This window comes from Heloderma suspectum, chromosome 2 (assembly GCF_057233095.1).
Source record: "Heloderma suspectum isolate Gila_16-S chromosome 2, 16-S_ref, whole genome shotgun sequence".
NCBI lineage: Eukaryota > Metazoa > Chordata > Lepidosauria > Squamata > Helodermatidae > Heloderma > Heloderma suspectum.
In genome coordinates this window covers 211449019-211468597 of record NC_139459.1, presented here as the reverse complement: position 1 = coordinate 211468597, position 19579 = coordinate 211449019, and the positions used below count along the sequence as shown (strand labels likewise).

Here is a 19579-nt window from a genome sequence, read left to right as displayed (position 1 = left end):
TTGCACATTTGAGGAGCCAGCTGGTAAAACCTGCAGCTTTATGTCCTGTCATGGAAAGATTTGGAGACCGCAGGGCTCCTCCTTCTCCCCCTTCCCACAAAAAGACATTTACTTTTCTCTGTTCACACTGCATAGTCAGGAACAGTTCATACAACTGCTCTCAAGATCTTATGTTTCTATGATCGTTAATCAAAAAGGGAACATTTTCCCACTCAAATCTCATCTTTCCTGAATCCCTTTTGATCATGCTGAAATAATTCCCCCCAAACCTTTTTGAAATGTAGGTGCATATTCAAATACTTTCCTATATTTAGCTCAACCTTCTAGTACTTGTCCAGAAAATGCTATTATGCTTGCAACACGCTAACACAGGTGTGTGTTCAGATATGAAGTGACTAGTGGACATTTTTATAGCAAAATAGCCTTAGCTAGAGTAAAAGGAAGACTAGATTCAAACAAAACCAAAATGTTCTGGGGCTTAGACACCTATGTCTACATAAACCAAACTCCCCCAACCTGGTGCCCCTCTAGATGTGTTGGACAACAACTCCCATCACCCCAAGCATGAATTTCCATGCTGGCTGGGGATAATGGGACATAAAGTCCAACACATCTAGAAGGCACAAGATTAGGAAAGGCCAGATTAATGAAAATTCTGCCTTATGTGACTCATTCACCTGAGGCTTGAATACATTCAACCTTTAGAGAAAAAAAATCAGTGTATTTTATTCCTCTATTTTGGCAACACAAGCAATGCTCTCATACAGGTAAGAAAATTTAAGTATGGATCTGAGAGGCATCTGCATCGTTCCAGAATTAATGCATCTATTAAATCATTGACAGTTTGCATATAAGGGAAAATCAAGATCCAAGAGGTATAATCTGCTCTACCCCAGTTCTATCAGAGAAACTTGGCTCAGGCGGTGTGCTTGGCAAAGATTCCTACTTCACCTGCTCTCATAACAAACAGCTGAAATGCAGGAGCCTGATGAGCAGATTGAGGAATTCAAAGAGATTTGTGAATGTGAACACATCTATAATTTCTTTGTGCCACTGGTAAAACTGGCATGCTTTAATTACACCAGTCCGCAATGCTGTTAGTTCTGAATACTCAAGTCAAACTGTATCTTGTCAGATGTACCATGAAAAGCTCATGTACACATATGTACACACAAAGGGACTGGAATCCTTACTATGTAAGAGCAACATAAACAAGATAATGCAAAGAACTGAACAACAGTGGGATATAATCACCAAGAGGGTGTGTGGGCATCCACTGACTTGCAGACAAGGGGTAATATCCAATAGGGGCCTGTTCGCACACACCCAGCCCCACTGGCCCCAGTCTGCACGTGCCCAGCCCCATGCATGGCTGCGATATAGCACTCCTGGGGGCAAGCCCCAACGTGAACAAAAATGCTGGTTTCTGGAAGGGTGTCTTTGTTCCGTCAGGGCTTGCGCCTGGAAGTGCTACATCATGGTCATGCACGAACCTGGCCTGGCGGGGCGGGGCGTGTGGGGCCCGACAGGGCTGGCCACACATGCACGGTACCTACTGGATACTACCCATTGTTTGCTTCCTATAATCTCCTATGGCATTTCAGCTAACCTCTAGGACTACAGACTACCCGTCGGAGGCTACTGGTCTTTCAGACAGTGTAGCATGGCTGGTCAGCCAGTCCTGTGCAGCGCAAGACAACAAGAAGGACTGCATAGGTCACAAAACCTCAAATCCAGCCTGAATGCCCAAAAGTTACTATTATTAGGTTCCAATGAACTAGACCCCAAATATTTGCCAACTGTGATTTAACAGACACCCAGTAAGACACCTTCCAGCCCAACACAGAGGATTTTGCCAGATCTGCTGGCCCAAATATGGTCTGATACCTTCCGCAGGCCAAGCTTGGCAGCAATCTCATCCACAATCTCTGCTTTTGAGTCTTCCAGGAGCTCCAGACTGTTTTGTGTACCAATCTGAAAAGAAGAGAAAGATAATGGAGGATCAGTTTGTAAATAGGGGTGGATATTTAGCATCCTGAGAAAACGACATTTTCATTTTCAACAACAATAAGCCATGGGAATTGACAAGCTGCACTGTCCCATTCACTGTAGTTACACTAACATGCACGACCCAGAAGGTGGCTATTTACTACTGTGTCTATTTAATATTTATTTAGAACCACCAATGTGCTATGCTTTCCTACTGGAATCAGCCATTACTGTCAAGAAGCTTACACTTTCCAATAGCTTTGAAATCCTCTAGTGCAAGGCAGAAATGAGGCATTTTAAAACAAAACCCATTACAAGCCACATACAAACTTTGTTACTTGGCAATTATATAAAGTCTCATAACATTGCCAATTTTACCCTAGTCATCACAGTTTTGAAGACTGGATTCCTCACACAACACAAAAACAGTGCCAAACATACAGGGCTCCCAGGAATAGCTTTATGGTGGTTGAACATAACGGTATGGCAAGATGTCAATCAACTTTTAAGTTAAGCAAACTGACCCTCAACCTTCTGCCCATTTGCCTTTGATCTACTGATTTCTTACCTGCCCCCAGCCTGTTCTTCCCACCTCTGCTCTTGCATCTTCTATATTGTCCTTACCTTCCTGCTCATCTGACTGAAAACAGGAGGAAGTCTCTTTTCTTCCCAATATTTTTGTACCACCCAATGGGATGACATATCTGTTTCTCAAAACTAGGTTTTTGTTCTAATTCTAATTATCATTCATTTCTATTATTATTTATTTATTGTTATAATGAAAAATCTTAATAAACTTCTGATAGGCAAATTTAACACTACTGATCATTATCATCATAAATAATTAATTTACTTACACAAGTTATAAAAACAAACAGTCATGCACATCTTCATATTCAAGCAATCATCACGGCCAAATTTTGCACCAAACAGAAGCATAAAATATGGGAAAGTGCTCAGGAATTAATCTCAAGAGTTCTCAGGCTTCTCACTGGACTTATATTCCACAGTCCCGGGAAGCCATCCTGAACTTGGTGCACTCCAGATACGTTGGACTACAACTTCCATCATCCCCAGCCAGCACAACCATTAGCCATACTGGTTGGGATTATGAGGATTGTAGTGCAACATGTCTGGAGGGCACAAGGTTCAGGATGGCTGCCCTGGACTGTGGAATATAAATCAAATATGCTTTGAGAGGCAGATTTCCACTCCGTATGCTGAGTAAAAAAGGAGGGGTGATCACAATATGTAAGGCCTGGTCTACGCATGCAGCAGAATGAGATAGCCTATCCACTTCAGATTGCATGGTAGGGGAAACTTGTTTTGAATGCTTCCCCATGTGAAAAACATCCACAAGTAAATAATTAGCTTAACAGGGAGGAAGCCCGGCCTGCAACTTGTTGTGGCGGTTTTCTACTTTCAGAGGTTATTTTTTTATAATTCAGGGAAACATTAAAAAAATGTTATACTCCACCTGCATTTCGAATTGATACTATCCCTCCTACTGTCTCAGAACTCCACCATCCCATTCCATTGCACACGGAGACCAGGCCTTAGTTATACTGGACAGAAGCTGTCTTTGCCCTTGCCTACTGTTCTCTCTCTCACAAAGGAAGAACTTGCAACTAGTTGCGACTGGCAATATTGATTGTTTTTACACCACTGCATCTACCATCCTAAGATTTGGGGAAATAGATGCATTAACTGGGGCAGCATCTCACTTAAGGTCTAAGAATATGGCTGAACCAGATCAAGGTCTTTTTAGTTCTACTGTCCACTAAAAGTTACTGTCATCCACTTTGGCAACTCCAGCAGAGATACTGAAAGCTTGCAAGGATGGCAAGGAACACTGTGCCTCTTACCAATCACAGCAATATGACTTGCATCAATCCCAAACACAATATTTTTTTTATTCTTAGGGTTGTAGTAACAGTACATTTGCCATTCCCAAATCTTGAGGCAAACTGTAGGCACTACCTATTTATCTTGGACTGAAGAGGCTTCAGAGTAGCTCTGATAAATCAGGAGCCAAGAAACCAGAGGACACACCCTCTAGCACTGCTGCATGATGATTTCTATGCACAACATCATGACTCAATATCAAAACACACAAATTGGCAAGAGATCAAAAGCATCAACACTTAACTTCATGGTGTGCAGAGGATTTAAGGGAGCTGATGTAAGTTTACTTTGCAACTTAACAGAAACTCATGAATCTTACCACTGAAATATTACTGTCTGCATGTCCCAGGACACCTACTAACACTCATACATTTTATATACAAGCAAGCAGGAACCAACCAATGACTAAACATACTGGACAAAACCTGCAGGAGACTCTCCCACACATTTCAGTTCGAGCTCTCAATATTTCCAAGGCCAACCTGTGAGGGGATGCCTTTTTAGAGAGAGAGAGCGAGAGAGAGAGAGAACACAAAATAGATCATAGGACAATAGACTGTCCACTTCCCTCAAATTAAGAGGGATCACAGTCTGATACACTAATAAGTGCTTTGAAAAATATTGGCCTATGATTTAATACTTGTAACTTGTTTTTTTGTAACTATATTGAAGATGCATGGTGGAAAATGCTATATGTTTCAAATTTACAACTAGACAAATAAATGAAAGTATTTTTAATAATTATAATTTATGTTATTTATTAAACACCTCAAATAAATTTATCTAGGCACTGTACAATTTAAAACATAACACAATCTACAAATGAAATCCCAATAAAAACAATCAATAATATAAAGCTAACATGGCCAACACAGCATAAAATATAATATGAATACAAAACCTAAAATGACCATCAGTTATAAGAGTTAAAGCCACATTGCAGGGACTAAAATAATAGAACTAAAACTACTAAAATATTTTAAAAGTCTGAGAGAACAGGAAAGTCTTCACCAAAAAGATAGCAATGTGGGCACCAAGTGAGAATGCATTTCAGAACAGACACACACACACACACGCACACACACACCCCTCTCTATTGTTGCAATGAGAAGGTACTTGGAGAAGGGCTTCCATGGCTGACCTTAAGGTAGGGGTAGATATGTACAGGAGGAGGAGCAACAACAAGGGTGATTGTTCAACCATTAAAGATGTTGCTAAGATTGTCACAACTCTCCATTATTTGCAACGTTCAAATCTAGAGGTGCCTTTCTAAAGCAAACGTTTAACCATTTAGTTAAGTTTAATGCAGTACATCAGTCTGAATTACAAGAGGCTGTCCAACCCAGGATTACATAAATCTATGTGCCTCCTTACCAGTGATGAGTGCCCCTTCCCCATCTGGTGAACATCCCAATTTCTGATTAAGTTTCCTTTTATTTATTTATTTAATTTGTTTATTAGGTTTGTATACTGCCCAACTGGCAAATGCCCTTGGGGCAGTTTACAATCATAAAATCAACAACAACAAAAACAAAACTAAATAATTAGAAATAATATAACAGTACAAGTATTAAAATAATACAATAGTAAACATTAAAAACATTAAAATATATTAAAAACATTGAGGAGCTAGCAGTAAAATTTATAAAGCAACAAATTAAAGGTTAAATGCCTGCTTAAAGAGGAAGGTCTTAACTTGGCATCTAAACATATATAGTGAGGATGCCAGGTGGATCTCCCTTGGAAGGGCATTCCACAGACAGAGGGCCACTACAAGGAAGGCTCTTCCTCTGGTAGCCATCCATGGCAACATTGTGGGTGGTGGCACCCAGAGGAGAGCCTCCAAAGACAATCTTAATTAGGGAAGAACATACAGGAGAAGGTGCACCTTCAGGTAGATTGGTCCTAAGCCATTTAGGACTTTAAAAGTCAACACCAACTCTTTGAATCAGGCCTGGAAAGTGACTAGCAACCACAGCACTTGACATAAAACTGGAGTATCATGGTCAAAACGGCCAGTCCCATTAAGCAGCCTCACTGCTTTAAGAAGGAAAAGGTGCTCTCTCCCTTGCAATTGGCTTTTGCAAAAAGACATCAACAGTGACTTAGTGCCATTTCCTGCAAAATACCACTTACCCTTTTCTTCAGGTTGGAGAAAAGGGATAGTCTCCTTCCTTTCCTATTCAGTTTTTGCAGGAAGTAGCAGCAAGGTACCACTTGAGCCTTCTGCAAAAGGCTAACTCATTGGCGCAAAGCCACCTTTCCTTTCCTCCAAGAACGAGGAAGAAAAGAAAGATGGCTTCTATTCTGCAAGTTGGGTTTTTGCAGAAAGCGCCACTAGCACCTCCTGCAAAGTCCCAATGGGAAAGGCAAGAAACCCTTAATTTTCTCCATAGAGAGTCAGGGATGGGGCAGAAGAAGGCATAGTTTCGCTCCCATTCTATTTGTTTTTTGGAGGAGGCAGCAGCAGTGATACACAGCTGGTTACAGGAGAAAATACCTGTCTCCCCTTCCACCCTCCCCCCCACACCATCATTCTATGCAGAGCAGTGGTGGGCAAACTATTGCCCTCCAGATGTTTTGGCCCACAACTTCCATAATCTCTCACCATGGGCTATACTGGCTAGGGGTGATGGGAGCTGTAGGCTGAAACATTTGGAGGGCCACAAGTTGCCCACCCCTGATGTAAAAGAAATTCCCATTGGACTTCTGAAAGAGGCAGCAGCAGCAAGGTGCTGCTTGCGCCTTCTGCAAAGTCCAGCTCCAGGGACAAACACCATTCCCTGAGTCCTCTGCAAATGTCACAGGACTCAGGAAAGGGTGAGGCTGGAGTCAGTCATTAATAACGGGTTCAGCTAATAAGCCAAGCTAATGTTTATGGACCACTGGTCCAACCAGACCTCCATATCCTTTCTTAACTTGATCTATAAATGTATGAATCTCTATAAAATTTCTACTAACAATTTCCAGTGTAACAATTACTATAAAGTCTAAAGTTGTAATTTTCCTTAACATTCATCTCAATCATATTCAGCAGTATCTTCCAGATATACGATTCAGTGACTAGTGCCACCTAGTGACTTAATATAATCTTACAGCTTCAACCAAAATTCCTATCCGATTGAAGCTTGTAGCTATACGTTTTAACACCACACATCCCAGAAACACACAGAGACTCTTTACGTTTTACATGCTTATGTGTACACCACACCTAAAAAATGCGAAGTATGAATGTGACAAACAGTCGTTTGGAAATACGTGTCATACAGATACACCTATCAGAGAACTGGCGGGACTGGCTGTGTCTCACCACTGAAAGTCCGCAGACGAGCAAACCTAAGTTGTATGAAACAGCCCATACACTTCACTTTATATAATACACAGCATTTATTTAGCATATTTCAAATATTCCAGGCATTTCGCAGACATTTTCTCCATAACCTTTATAACAACTCTGCAAAGTAGACAAGCATTCTCACCACCAAATACAGGCTCTCTGCACATAACGGTGGAAAACTGTGGGTTTGGCTGCAAAATACAATGGTGGCAAATTGTGTGCTGGGTGCATTCTGCAGCCTTTTTGAATATTCAACCCCCGATCGGGTCTTGCTATATGACAACCGAACCCGGACACAATAGGTTAACTATATAGGTTAAACAACTCACAGTTAAACCACTGGGTCATGGCAGGTTGGGAGGCTCAGGCCAATACACCATGATTTGCTTTGAGCTAATGTGTACGTTTATGGCTCAGGAGTTTTGAACCAGGAACTTCCAGGCTCACAGCACCACATCATAAGTACCTATCTGGTAACCTTCTGTGTCTGTGTCTAACAAGGGGAGGGACATGGCAGGGAAGGATTTTTTTTTAATAAAAAAAAAATAGGGATTGGACTGTTGCCCACTGCCCCCTGAAAAACCACAAGGATTGTGCATGCATACTTTCCTCATGCCACAAGGGATGATCTGCGTTAGCGGAGGGCAGCATACTGGAGGAAGAGGGAGCAATTGGCTCAGGTATCTAAGTCAGCTGAACACACTCATTTGACCTCATCTTCAAAACCAATAATTGGGGGGTTGGTTGGGTCTTTAAGTAAATGTGACCTGTGCCAACTTTCTGAGCCTAATTCCTCCCCCCGCAACACCTCCCCCCACCAGCACCACCATCATCACCTTAGGGTGAAGGACATTGAGCACCAAGTGATTCTGTGTGTGAGGGGCTGTGCTCACAGCAAGCTCTCTGAGCCTAGTCTCTTCTCTCATTGTCTTGGAGTAGGTAGGGGATGTTAAGCCTGCTGAGAAGAGGGCAAAGGAGCAGAAGGGCAAGGAATTCATTATTCCTTTGTATGTGTCCTTTCTTCACCCCTCCACCTCATCTCAGCAATTACTTGCAGGCTCCCACTTATATTTACAAAACAGGAAGATGATGGAAATATCGTATCCCTGGGGTTTAGGGGGTAAATTATAAAAAGCAGCTTCAACACAAAATAATTCTACTGAATGCACATGATCACTTCAAGAAATCACTGGAAAATGTTCTTACTTATAAGCACTGTTCTTTTGGGCATCCATTAAACCCAGTACTTAGTTTCCAAGAGTGAGTGTTCCCAGACTCTAACAGTTGAAAGCTCAAAACAGTTACATGAAAGATTCACTTCTACTTTTCATGCTTCCTGTGTAACTTGCAAAATGGCAACTCATATCATCTCTCCCATAGTGGGGATTGGACTCGATGGTCTTATAGGCTCCTTCCAGCCCTACTATTCTATGATAAGCATGATTCTTTGCTTGTAAATTATATAACAAACATAAAAGGAAGATGCACAAGGCACTTGTGTATCATTTTATTGTTGCTTATTTGTAATGCCTAAATCAACCTAAATGAGGCTGTCATGCTCCATCTCTGCAAAGAACAGTGAGTTGACGTTCCTGTTAACTATCTAAATTCAGCTTAACTGCTAAGTTTTCAGTCGCTACAATCGTGATGAAAAAAAACTCTTGAACTTGTACAAATTAAAAAATATTTTTATCTGACAGGATTTAATGCTTGATCTTTGAATTACCATACTTTGTATTGGAATGTTTGTTTATTCTGACGTATTTATGAACTACTACTCGGCTTGCTCGAGGCGATATACAAAATTCAAATAAAGACAACAATGAAACTGAATAAAATGTTACACTTCCAGTGTTCCTATGAGGCTGCATTAACATCACAAATGACTAGAGGCATGCAGCCATTGTTCTGGCTGGTGAACTGCATATTTACTCAGAATTAAGTCCCACTGATTTCTATGAGGCTTACTCCAATATAACTGTCCACAGGATCACAGCCTGTTTTTTACCTTTACTACCACCTTGTGCTCTGCCAAGGAGGCAAAAGGAGAAGCTGCTATTATGCCTTCCCCCACTCTCAATCTGTTCAGTCTCCAACTACTGCAACTATCTTGTAAAGAATCCCACTTGTTGAGAGAAGCTGCTGCCAGAGAAAACAAGACAAATTATTTACAAAGACAGTTGCAACTGCTGTGAACAGAACAGGCTGATTGGGGGTGAGGGGAGGGGACTTACTTCCATGTAAACATGCATTGGGTCAGGCTGAAATCAGTTGCAGTCTCTTCCCCCTCAGTTGACACATGCACTGTTTATGGCAAGGCTTCCCCACCATAAAACAAGATAATGATGAAAAATGCTTTACACAGACGGTTTTACTCCACTGTCAGAAAGTGCAAATGAATATTTTGTTTCCCAAGCACCTTTTTAAATAGAGCAAGCCAAGACATTTTAGAACACAGAATCTGTTACCTGTGGAGGTTCATAGATGGCAGCAACTTCAGCTCGGATACCCAGAGGGATGTCTTTGTGCTCTGTATATCTCCCATATAAGTATCCAAAATGCTGGTTTCCTGTTTTTCTCCAGAAGTCCAAGAAGCGATCTGCAATTGTATGGTTCTCAAACATGATGTTATCCACATGCCTGTATTTCTGCCATATGAAAAAGCATAGTAGTGTATCAAGTGAAGGCCCTGATAAGGACCAATAAAGTTTAATAGAGTCACAAAAGCTGCATCAATTTTAGCTTGCCACCTAACTCAATTTTTTTCACAAGCTCATACCACTTCACCCTCTATAGCAGAGGTGCCCAACATTTTTGAGCCCATGGGCACATGTTAAATTTTGAGGAACTGTTGTGTGCACGTTCACAAAATGGGTGCCATAAGGGTGTGGCCAATCAAAAAATTTACTATTATAACAGACCACCTTTTTCACAAAAAGGCAAATAGGCAAGGCTAGAAGACAAGTAACTTCCCCAGGCATCCAAGGACAAGGACAAGGCAGAGATGGGGGTCCGAGCCTCAAAGCCAGAATTTCTGGCTCCAACAGACACACATTTCATAAGAAGGCACCTCAGTATAAAGGCACTGTCTATCCCCCACACAATCAAAGCTCCCACATCAGGATTTTTCATTGCAAAAAGAGACCTCTTTCATTTCAGTGGGACCTCTTTCTGCAGTGCAAACTGCCCACAGGGGATCCATCTTTATTACTTTTCCATACCACCCAATAGCCAAAGCACTCAGATTGGGATCAAAGCATGGGTGGTAGGGGAACTTTAACCCACCCTGCAGTCCTGGTCTGGATTGTTCTTGAACTATGGGTTGTTGAGTTGTGTGAACCCAGCTGCGCTAACAAACCATGGTTTTTGACCACAAACAACCCATGAAGAGAACCTACGGTTTGTTGATGGTTTGTGAGCCGTAGATTGTTCGTGATTAACAAACCATGGTTTGTTAGCATGGCTGGGTTCACACAACACAGCCACCTGTGGTTCAACAACCCATACTCAACCTTGAGTATGGGTTGTCATGTATGAACCCAATCTATGAGCCAGTTTACATGTCACAACAAGCCACCATGGGCTACCATAGTTTGTTGTGTCATACAAACCCAGGCAGTAGAGGTTGTGTGACGGTTAAACAACCCTTGCAAAACCCTGGAACAGACCATGGGTCATGCGAGGGTTGTTTAACCCTAACACAACACCCACCACCTGGGCTCACACAACATGACAAGCCACGACAACCATCAGCTGGGGCTTGCATATTCAAAATAGCAGGCAGCACACACTGCAGTGGCCCCAAAAGTTAATTAACCCATGGTGGCTTGTTGTGATATGAAAACCGAGTCAGTGCACCAGTTCAAACAGCCTATCATGGCTTATTTAAGCCATGGTGAGCTGCAGTATGTGTTGGTGGCCATTTTGAAAACTCAAGCCCTGGCCACAAGTTGTTGTGTCATCCAAACCCAGGGACCATGGTTATACAAGGATTAAACAACCCTTGCAGAACCCAGCAGCAGACCATGGGTTAATCAAGGGTTGTTTAACCCTAGCATAACCCATGGTCCCTAGGTTCACACGACACAACAAGCCATGGCTTGAATATTCAAAACCCTCCTGGCACACGTTGCAGCCCACTGTGGCTTAAATAACCCACAGTCGGGTATTTTGATTGTGTGAACCAGGTCAATGAATAGCTGCAGTTAGCTGAAAATGGAAGTGAAATTTTTGTCTCCTCTTTGCAGCAGCATCAAGGAAGAAGGGAGAGCTCACCAAGCCTGAGGCTCGTTTATGTAACCCTAAACCATAGTTTGGCATTATGTCCAAACACAGTCAGTGTGCCTTACAGTAAATCTAAGAAAACAACACCCAGGATCCCCTTTCACTAACCAGTTACTCTGCTTTATAATCCCATAATCCTTTGATACTATACCATAGAAATCTGAGCAGGTGGGTCTTAAATCCATTGAAAATTGCACTCTTACATCATGGCCAAAGCAGATGTCCTCCAGTTTATGAGGAAACTTCTAGACAAGCATATTTCTACATCTTCTTGGGTAAAAGCTAACCCAACAGTTGTTTACCAAGCAACTGCCAGAGGGAAAACTCCCAAACTCAAGCTGGCCATTCCCTTCCAGATGGAAACAGCAGAAGTAAAGCATACCTCTGCTGTCCTTAGGATAATGTCTCCATAGTGGCTGGTGCTCATCTTACCTGCCTGTTGAGTGTGATTGCACTTGGCTGGCACTTGGTACAAATGCCTTCTGGCCATGGGGGGTGTCCCTCACATCCAGATTTAATCTTGCAGCTAATATTTTCAAGGGCAACAAACTTCCCCCTAAACAGAAAGGAAGAACATGCTAAATGTCTTGGTATTTTCAAAAAATGCAGAAGAAACGCCTATATCAAGCAGTGTATTGCAGACATCACATCACAATATTTCATCAGGCTACGGGGCTCTAGTACTTGTCGCAGCCCACAGTGTAAACATGGGGCCAAAAGTAGCAATGTAATCTAGAAGCAAGCCTGACTCTCATTTAAATTGGTGTTAACTGTATATCTGACATTTTTGCTAACACTTAAACTGGACTTAGCTGCACAGAAACCTTAGTTAATGTGGGAAAGATCAACATCAACTAAAGCTTCTAAAGCTGCTTTTTTTTTTTTTTACAATGTGAAGACAATAAGATGTTTAGAATGTGATCTATTTTTCACACACACTTTTCTATACGATGTCCTTGTTATGGAAAAGCACCAAAAAGGTTATGCACATATATGTAATGATGTTCAGCACACTCTTCTAATGCAAAGAGAGGAAGAATTATACTTCCAGGCTACTATAATAAAGGAGAGGCTTCTGGTTTTGCAATACACTGATGAGATGACAAATCCTTAGCTTAAATAAATGCTACCGCCTCCTTCACAAAATGCTGCTAACTGCATCAATCTGTGGGCCTCATTTAGGGAGTGGGGAAGGGTTAGGAGCTGTGGCTCAAGGGAGGAAAATAACAATTATGTTCTCAATCTTTCCTCCCATCTACAAAGCTGGCTTTAAAGTTACTATCTTGCCTCTGTTTGAATTGAATTAGTTTTGCCCTATAAATAGTCTTCCAATTTTTCACATTTTATTTTATCATCTATAATGAGATTCCCCTGCAAAAATGGTGCAAGTTTCTTACTTGTCTGCGCCTCCGGTCAGTTTCCTGATGTAGGCATGGAATGACATATGCTTCACAGGAGGTTCCAGATGGTTTAAATAATCTTCATCAAAAGGCTGCCAAAAACCCACATACACAAAGGAAAACCAGGTCAGACACCTGCTTGATAATACACTGATCACTGAACAAATGGATGTTTTAGTCTGAACTTTTTGCTGGCATTCAATATGGAAACAATTAGGAAGCTTTGTGCTATTTTTCCACAGCAGTTATTACTTGACAGTAATAGTGGGGCTCTTTCTCATGCCCCCCTCACACAGTACGGAGTTGTAGCCTAGCTCAAAATGGCTTCAGAAACCCAACCTGCCTCATGAGTATAATATTCTTCTGGTTTTTTTAACTGGCAGAGCTAAAGGCTAACTGATCAAACATAGCTGGCGAACTCTGAGACAGGTTATCTATCCAAAGAATCTGCACAACTGAGAAGGACTATCAGAGGATCCTTACTGCACAAATTCATTAATAAAAACAATCCAGAATGTAAAAATAAACAATGAGGGCATAATCCTGAGTGTATTTAGACAGAAAAAAGCCCTATGCATCTTATGCATATTTAGACAGAAACAGTACTACCATTCCCAGCATTTCCCAGCTGTGTCTAAACATGCACAGGATTGCGCCCTAAGTGGCTTTGAGATGCAGCTCTAAGAAGGGTAAGAACATACACAATGCAAGTGGGAGGTACAAAATGCACATATATTTGCCTGAGCAATGTATCTTGTTAAAACCACTATTGCAGAAAAATAGATGACAGAAGCCTGATAAATCCAGATACTATCCAGTCAGATATATCCAAGGGACTTGTATAGTCTCTTTAGTCATTATCAGCATAGACAGAACTCATTAACATTTCAGCAACATCCTCTCAGTTGCTTCCATTAAAGCAACTACATGCATAGGGAAAACATTTTGAATGAGTAAAGTACTAACAGCCTTGGCTTAACTCCTTACCTCTAGTGGTACACAGTGCACACATTTACCCAGGGGGCCATGTCGACATCTGTGTGAAGAGAAACAAAAGTTAGCAGCCACGTTCACTAGCAGCAATAGAAAAGCACTTTGTGTTATACATCTTTACAGAGTTAACAAATTTGGTTCCTGGAAAATAATCTGTCATCACCAGCAAATCAGATTTGTAAAAATATATATGTTGATGAAGTCTAAATCTACTAGTTAAATTACTGTGCCAACTAGCTTTAAATTTACCCCTAGATATCTGAAACTCCAATTATGCAGGGAGTTGAATTAAGACACAAAAGGGTTTGTTTGTTTCTGCAATATACAGGTGGGTGGTTGCTTTTGTAGGAAAGGTCCAGTGCAGCATTATTCCAATACCAACTGCCTAAGCATAAGGAACACAGGAGGCAGTGCATAATGTAATAAAGCTTTATTTTCTTAACACCCACTTGTAATAACTTGCTTACAATTATTATTTTGCCCCACTGTTGGTTTCTTCTTTTATTTGTCACTGATCTTAGCAACAACATAATACCTTTAGGGCGCAATCCTATGCCTGTTTAGACAGAAAAAAACCTCCTACAGCTCCCAGCATTCCCCAGCCGAGAATGTTGGGAGTTGTAGGAGTTTTTTCTGTCTCAACAGGAATAGGACTGTGCTCTTATTCTCTTGGAATACATGTAGTAAAAGTTAGACTTAACTTCTAAAAAAAAGAGTAAAAAGTTTTGCCTTTGATGGTTTCATAAGCACAATTTTTATAATTGAATTGCTGTTTTGAAGAATCTTAACAATACTTCACTATTCAAAGGCTTCCGCCTTTTGATATTCACTGAAGCATTGATTCCAGCACATGAAACGCCATATGAAGGGGCAAAGTGGAGCTATTAAATTTTAAGATGAACCATGTATTTTTAAAGTTTATGTCAGACGCTCTTGGAAGTTACTATTAATAGGGGCTCTACTCTTAAAACTGATTGTTACAGTGAACAAGTGGCCATCAGGTGGTCACAACACAACTTCCCCAGACACAAGGATATTTTCCATACACCTCATGAGACTTGTATGTTTCAACTTTCTTTAAAGCTTCCAGCATGGGAAAATCTGATTATCAAGAGCAACTCTGTGCTAGAGTCTCAACATAATTGAGAGATATTAAAACTTCCTACATCTCTGCAGGTATGAGGCTATTTCAAGTCAAAGAAGGATAAGAAGAGGCACAAAGATTCAGGAGAAAAAATACAGGCAAAGACTCCAGAATCATGGTGCCTGCTGCTCTATTCACTGGATTTCACTGCCACAGCTTTTTATATAATCAATTCCATTGTCCCTACAACTAAGTTTACATGTAGCCATTCTGTAATTGAGTTTATTGTTTTTCATGACTCACATATAGAAACATGAACCTTCAAAGCAACTCTAATTAAAAGGGCATTGAATTCTACCAGCAAGCCCAGTCACCCCATTGTACCCCCAAATACTAATACTTTTGGATAAGGGTAACTGGCTATACCTGCACAACTGGAATTATAGGATACCTGTTAATATTACATGTGATTTGCTAATTATTTCTGTCTTTTATTTGGGGAAAATCCATCCATAAGTTCAGGATCTACTGTGCTTTTCATTGAGCATATCAGGCAGGCAGGCAGACATCAGTAATTTCGGGGGGGAACAGTAGCTTTGTTGGTGAGAATAGCATTGAAACTGACTGAACAGCTCTATGTACTGGTAGCAAATCAAGCCTGTACTGTGTTGCCTTCTGGCCCTCATGGCCAATTGCCATTTGGCTAAAGGGAGAGTTGTTCCATATGGAACTCAGACTTTGCTGCAGTTATTTATGCCTGTTACATCTAGAAATATATATATATATATATATATATATATATATGCATGCATGCATGCATGCATGCATGCATAAGCCAAGTTGCTGAACTAAGATACCACATGGAAACAAATGGATGACTAATAAGCAACAAGCATATTTCATGATATGCTTGACACTGGCTAATACATTTCAAGATGTTATTTCATGCTACAAAGCCATAAATAGTTTGGGACCAAATAAGCCAATGCTAATCAGACCTCTTCAATGGCAGGTAAAAACAGAGTGGCTATTAACATTCTTTGCTGAACAAGGACTGGAAGAGGGGTTTGTTTGTTTTTAAGTCTAGGTTTACACAGTCCTTCTGCAATTGCTTTTTGGTGAGAATTTCAGAAACGGCATCTGGGATACTGAGCATATTATTCAGAACTTATTAGTGATACAGCCTCTGTGGCATGAGTTACTACTTTACAGCTTGGACTGTACTAGAGAGAGAGGTGGAAACCCTATCACAATAGTTCTCAAAGTGGAAGGCTGGCTTTCCCAGGGAGGTCCCTACCACTACATTCACTATCTGTTCTAGAGGTCAATGGAGCAATTCTCTTCATTAAAAAAAAAATCTTCTCTGAGTTCTGTCCCTCACCAAGAAACCTTGAAGCATGCCCAGATATCCTTTAATTTCACTCCTTTCAATGTGATCCGTTTGCCCCCAGGATGAGGAAAAGAGTGACTGCTGAAAGATAAACCGCATGGGTTTATATTATTGATGTTTGTTACATTTGGGGGTGGGTAATAGGGAGGGAACGGGGTTATAAATAGCAAACCCCCATACATAAGGGGAAAAAAACCTATGACAAACTTTATGGAACAGCAATTCTCAGAGTCTAGATACAGCACAATGATATTTACAGTTGCTGGTCTCTGTTTCTGTAAATCTTCCCATCTTGTTTTATTAGATACTGGTCAATGTCATCTTCTACCACCTGGGGAACACCCAGTTGACGCATTCCTTGAGAAACCGAAATATCCATGTTCTCAGAGGAAGAACCTGCTGGGCTTGATGGAAAGAGAAACAGCATATCTCCATGTCTACAGGAGGAGACAAAAATATGAGACCTGTTACAGAATATCAATTTCATAATTAGATACCACATCTAAATGTCTCAGTGTTTAATTCCCAACTACACAGATGAACCTTTCATACTCTACAAGAGTGTTAACTGTACAGCATTATCATTTTACATTATGTGTTGTATCCAGAGTATCCCTTTCATTTACGGAAGGGACTCAGATCCAGCAGAGGCTCCTGCTGGAATAAGGGGGGAGACAATTTTTGCAAATTCACCTGTCCCCTTGCAGCTCCCTGCACCATTTGCCACACTATTCTGGAGGGTCCCCAACCTTCCAGAGCTTTTCAAAGGGTTGCAGGAGGAATTGGTTAAAAGCACAGACCCCCTTCCTCCAGGGGGAGCGTCCTGTGAGCAGAGTTCTGCTCAAGGGAACTCTAGATCCAAGCTTTAGTCTGTACCAGTTTGAGCAATCCTGGGCATGTTTACTCAGAAGCAAGTCCCTCTGTGTTCAGTGGAGCATATTTCCAGCTAACTTTGCAAAGGACTGCAGCCTTCAAGAATCTTGTTTCTTTGCTTCACTTCCTTCTATCTTTTGGCAATTAAAGCTGGTGCTTTTTAAATGAATTTCTCTGAAATATCATTTTCCAAGGTGAGCCAACATTGTAATGTAATTCAGATTTTGTCTTATCTTGCGTATTAGAGGCACTCCCACCTCCCTCCCCATTAAGGACAGGAAGAACAGAGATGCCAAGGAAAGAATGAAGGGTTTCCAGGTTCCAGTACTTAACTGCACCTTTTCTTTCTCTTCCTTGTCTACGATTATCCGCAGGCTGCCAAGATCAGCAGATGGAGGCAAGGCTGATTCACCAGGGAGCTGATGAGCAACCTACTCCACCAAGGCTAACTTTTTTTCTCATAATAGTAACACTAAAGGCTGGCAGAGGAGCCAATGAGTCGCCTGCTCCTAAACAGAACTCCCATCCAATGGAAGATGGAATATTCTCTTCCCTGTGGGCTTTTCATAGACAAAGGTTGTTTGTTTGTTTGTTTCAGTCAATCCTTCAGAATTAACCATCGTCCTGCCCCATTGTATGCTAATGCTGGTTTTATTGTTACATTAATTGCTGAAAAATGCTATGGCACTTTGATGAATAGCAGTACATACATATTTTAAATACACAAAACAATAAATTGCCTGCATATTCCTTCATTTCATCACAGCTAGAGACCTGCAGAAAGATATCTGAAGTTCCAGACTGAAAAAAACGTGCAACTGATTCTAGTCTCTTCTCTTTGGTACTGGAGAAAATGCAGATATTCCCTGGTAGCGATCCAGCAATGTATCTGTGGGCAGACACATCCTTGGTGGAAAGTCACAAATGCAAGAAGTAGAAAACTACTATAATTGTGTGTATATATTTTATCACCCACAGGAAACCACAGTATGCCAAACACTGTGTGAGGAACAGGAGTGTTATTCTAAATGAAAAACAAAACAAGAAAGTAGACTTTCCCAAAGTTACAAAAATAGTAGCAGAATAAGGAACTGAACCAAAGTCACAATAAAAATGTTGAGAAGACAACTCATTCTTCATCCTGAAAGATATACTGAACAATCAGATAGAACATAAGAAGAGCCGTGCTGGATCAGACCAAGGCCCATCTAGTCCAGCATTCTGTTCACACAGTGGCCAACCAGCTGCCCATGGAAAACCCACAACTGAGGACATGAGTGCAACAGCTCCCTCCTGCCCATGTTTCCCAGTAACTGGTGCACATAACCATACTGCCTCTGATACTGGAGGTAGCATACAGCCTTCAGGACTAGTAGCCATTCATAGCCGTATCCTCCATGAATTTATCCAATCCCCTTTCAAAGCCATCCAAATCTTGGGAAAGTAAATTCCATAGTTTAACTATGGACTGACTGGGTGAAGAAGAAATGACCATTTATCGGTCATGAATCAACCATCAATCAGCTTCATGGGATGACCCTGGATTCTAGGATTATGAGATAGGGAGAAAAATGTCTCCTTATCCACTTTTTCCACTCCATGCATAATTCTGTAGACCTCTATCGTGTCTCCTCTTATTCACTTTTTCTTAAGCTAAACAATCCCAGATTTTGTAACCTTTCCTCACAGGGGCATTGCTCCAGCCGCTTGATCATTTTAGTTGCACTTTTTCCAACTCTACAATATCCTGTTTTAGATGTGATGACCAGAACTGCACACATTATTCCCAGTGTGGTTGCACCATAGATTTGTATAATGGGAGTATGATATTGGCAGTTTTATTTTTGATTCCTTTCCTAATTATGCCTAACATGGAATTTGCCTTTTTCACAGTAGCCACACACTGGGACAATATATTCATCAAGTCGTCCACCACAACCCCAAGATCTTTTTCTTGGTCAGTCACTGCTAGCTCAGATCCCATCAGCATATATGTGAAGTTGGGATTTTTTGCCTCAACAAGCATCACTTTACACTTGGTTACGTTGAACCACATATGCCATTTTGATGCCCATCCTCCCAGTTTGGAGAGATCCTTTTGGAGCTCTTCGCAATCCCTTTTTGTTTTAGCCACTCTAAATAATTTGGTGTCATCAGCAAACCTGGTCACCTTACTGCTCACTCCTAATTCCAGATCATTTATGAACAAGATGAAAAGCATTGGTCCCAATACAGATCCGTGTGGGACCCCACTGCCTACATCCCTCCATTGGGAGAATTTACCATTTATTCCTTCTCTCTGCTTTGTGTTCTTTAACCAGTTA

At 41.1% G+C, this 19579-nt stretch overlaps 2 protein-coding genes across 11 annotated transcripts in view; one reads left to right on the top strand and one right to left on the bottom strand.

Annotated features, from left to right (window-relative positions):
• The window catches only part of TSPAN10 (tetraspanin 10), a 63791-nt gene that overhangs the window by 18547 nt on the left and 25665 nt on the right, over window positions 1-19579 (top strand). Inside the window, exon 2 of one of the 4 annotated variants that reach the window (XR_014788208.1) lies at window positions 17630-17716. The exons of 1 other annotated variant lie outside the window; for it this stretch is intronic. The gene's annotated coding sequence lies outside the window, so the exon portion shown is untranslated. Of the gene's footprint in view, window positions 1-16686; window positions 16887-17629; window positions 17717-19579 lie in introns of those variants that run through there. 2 more of the 4 variants (XR_014788207.1, XR_014788206.1) reach the window with 2 other exon arrangements.
• Window positions 1-19579, bottom strand: part of NPLOC4 (NPL4 homolog, ubiquitin recognition factor) — a 67561-nt gene that overhangs the window by 35475 nt on the left and 12507 nt on the right. For all 7 annotated transcript variants that reach the window (XM_084837576.1, XM_084837580.1, XM_084837574.1 and 4 more), the window contains 6 exons: window positions 16640-16819; window positions 13903-13951; window positions 12913-13007; window positions 11948-12071; window positions 9700-9879; window positions 1888-1974 (listed from right to left, as the gene is read on the bottom strand). In XM_084837576.1, coding sequence (XP_084693702.1) covers window positions 1888-1974; window positions 9700-9879; window positions 11948-12071; window positions 12913-13007; window positions 13903-13951; window positions 16640-16819 — 715 coding nt within the window. The remainder of the gene's footprint in view (window positions 1-1887; window positions 1975-9699; window positions 9880-11947; window positions 12072-12912; window positions 13008-13902; window positions 13952-16639; window positions 16820-19579) is intronic.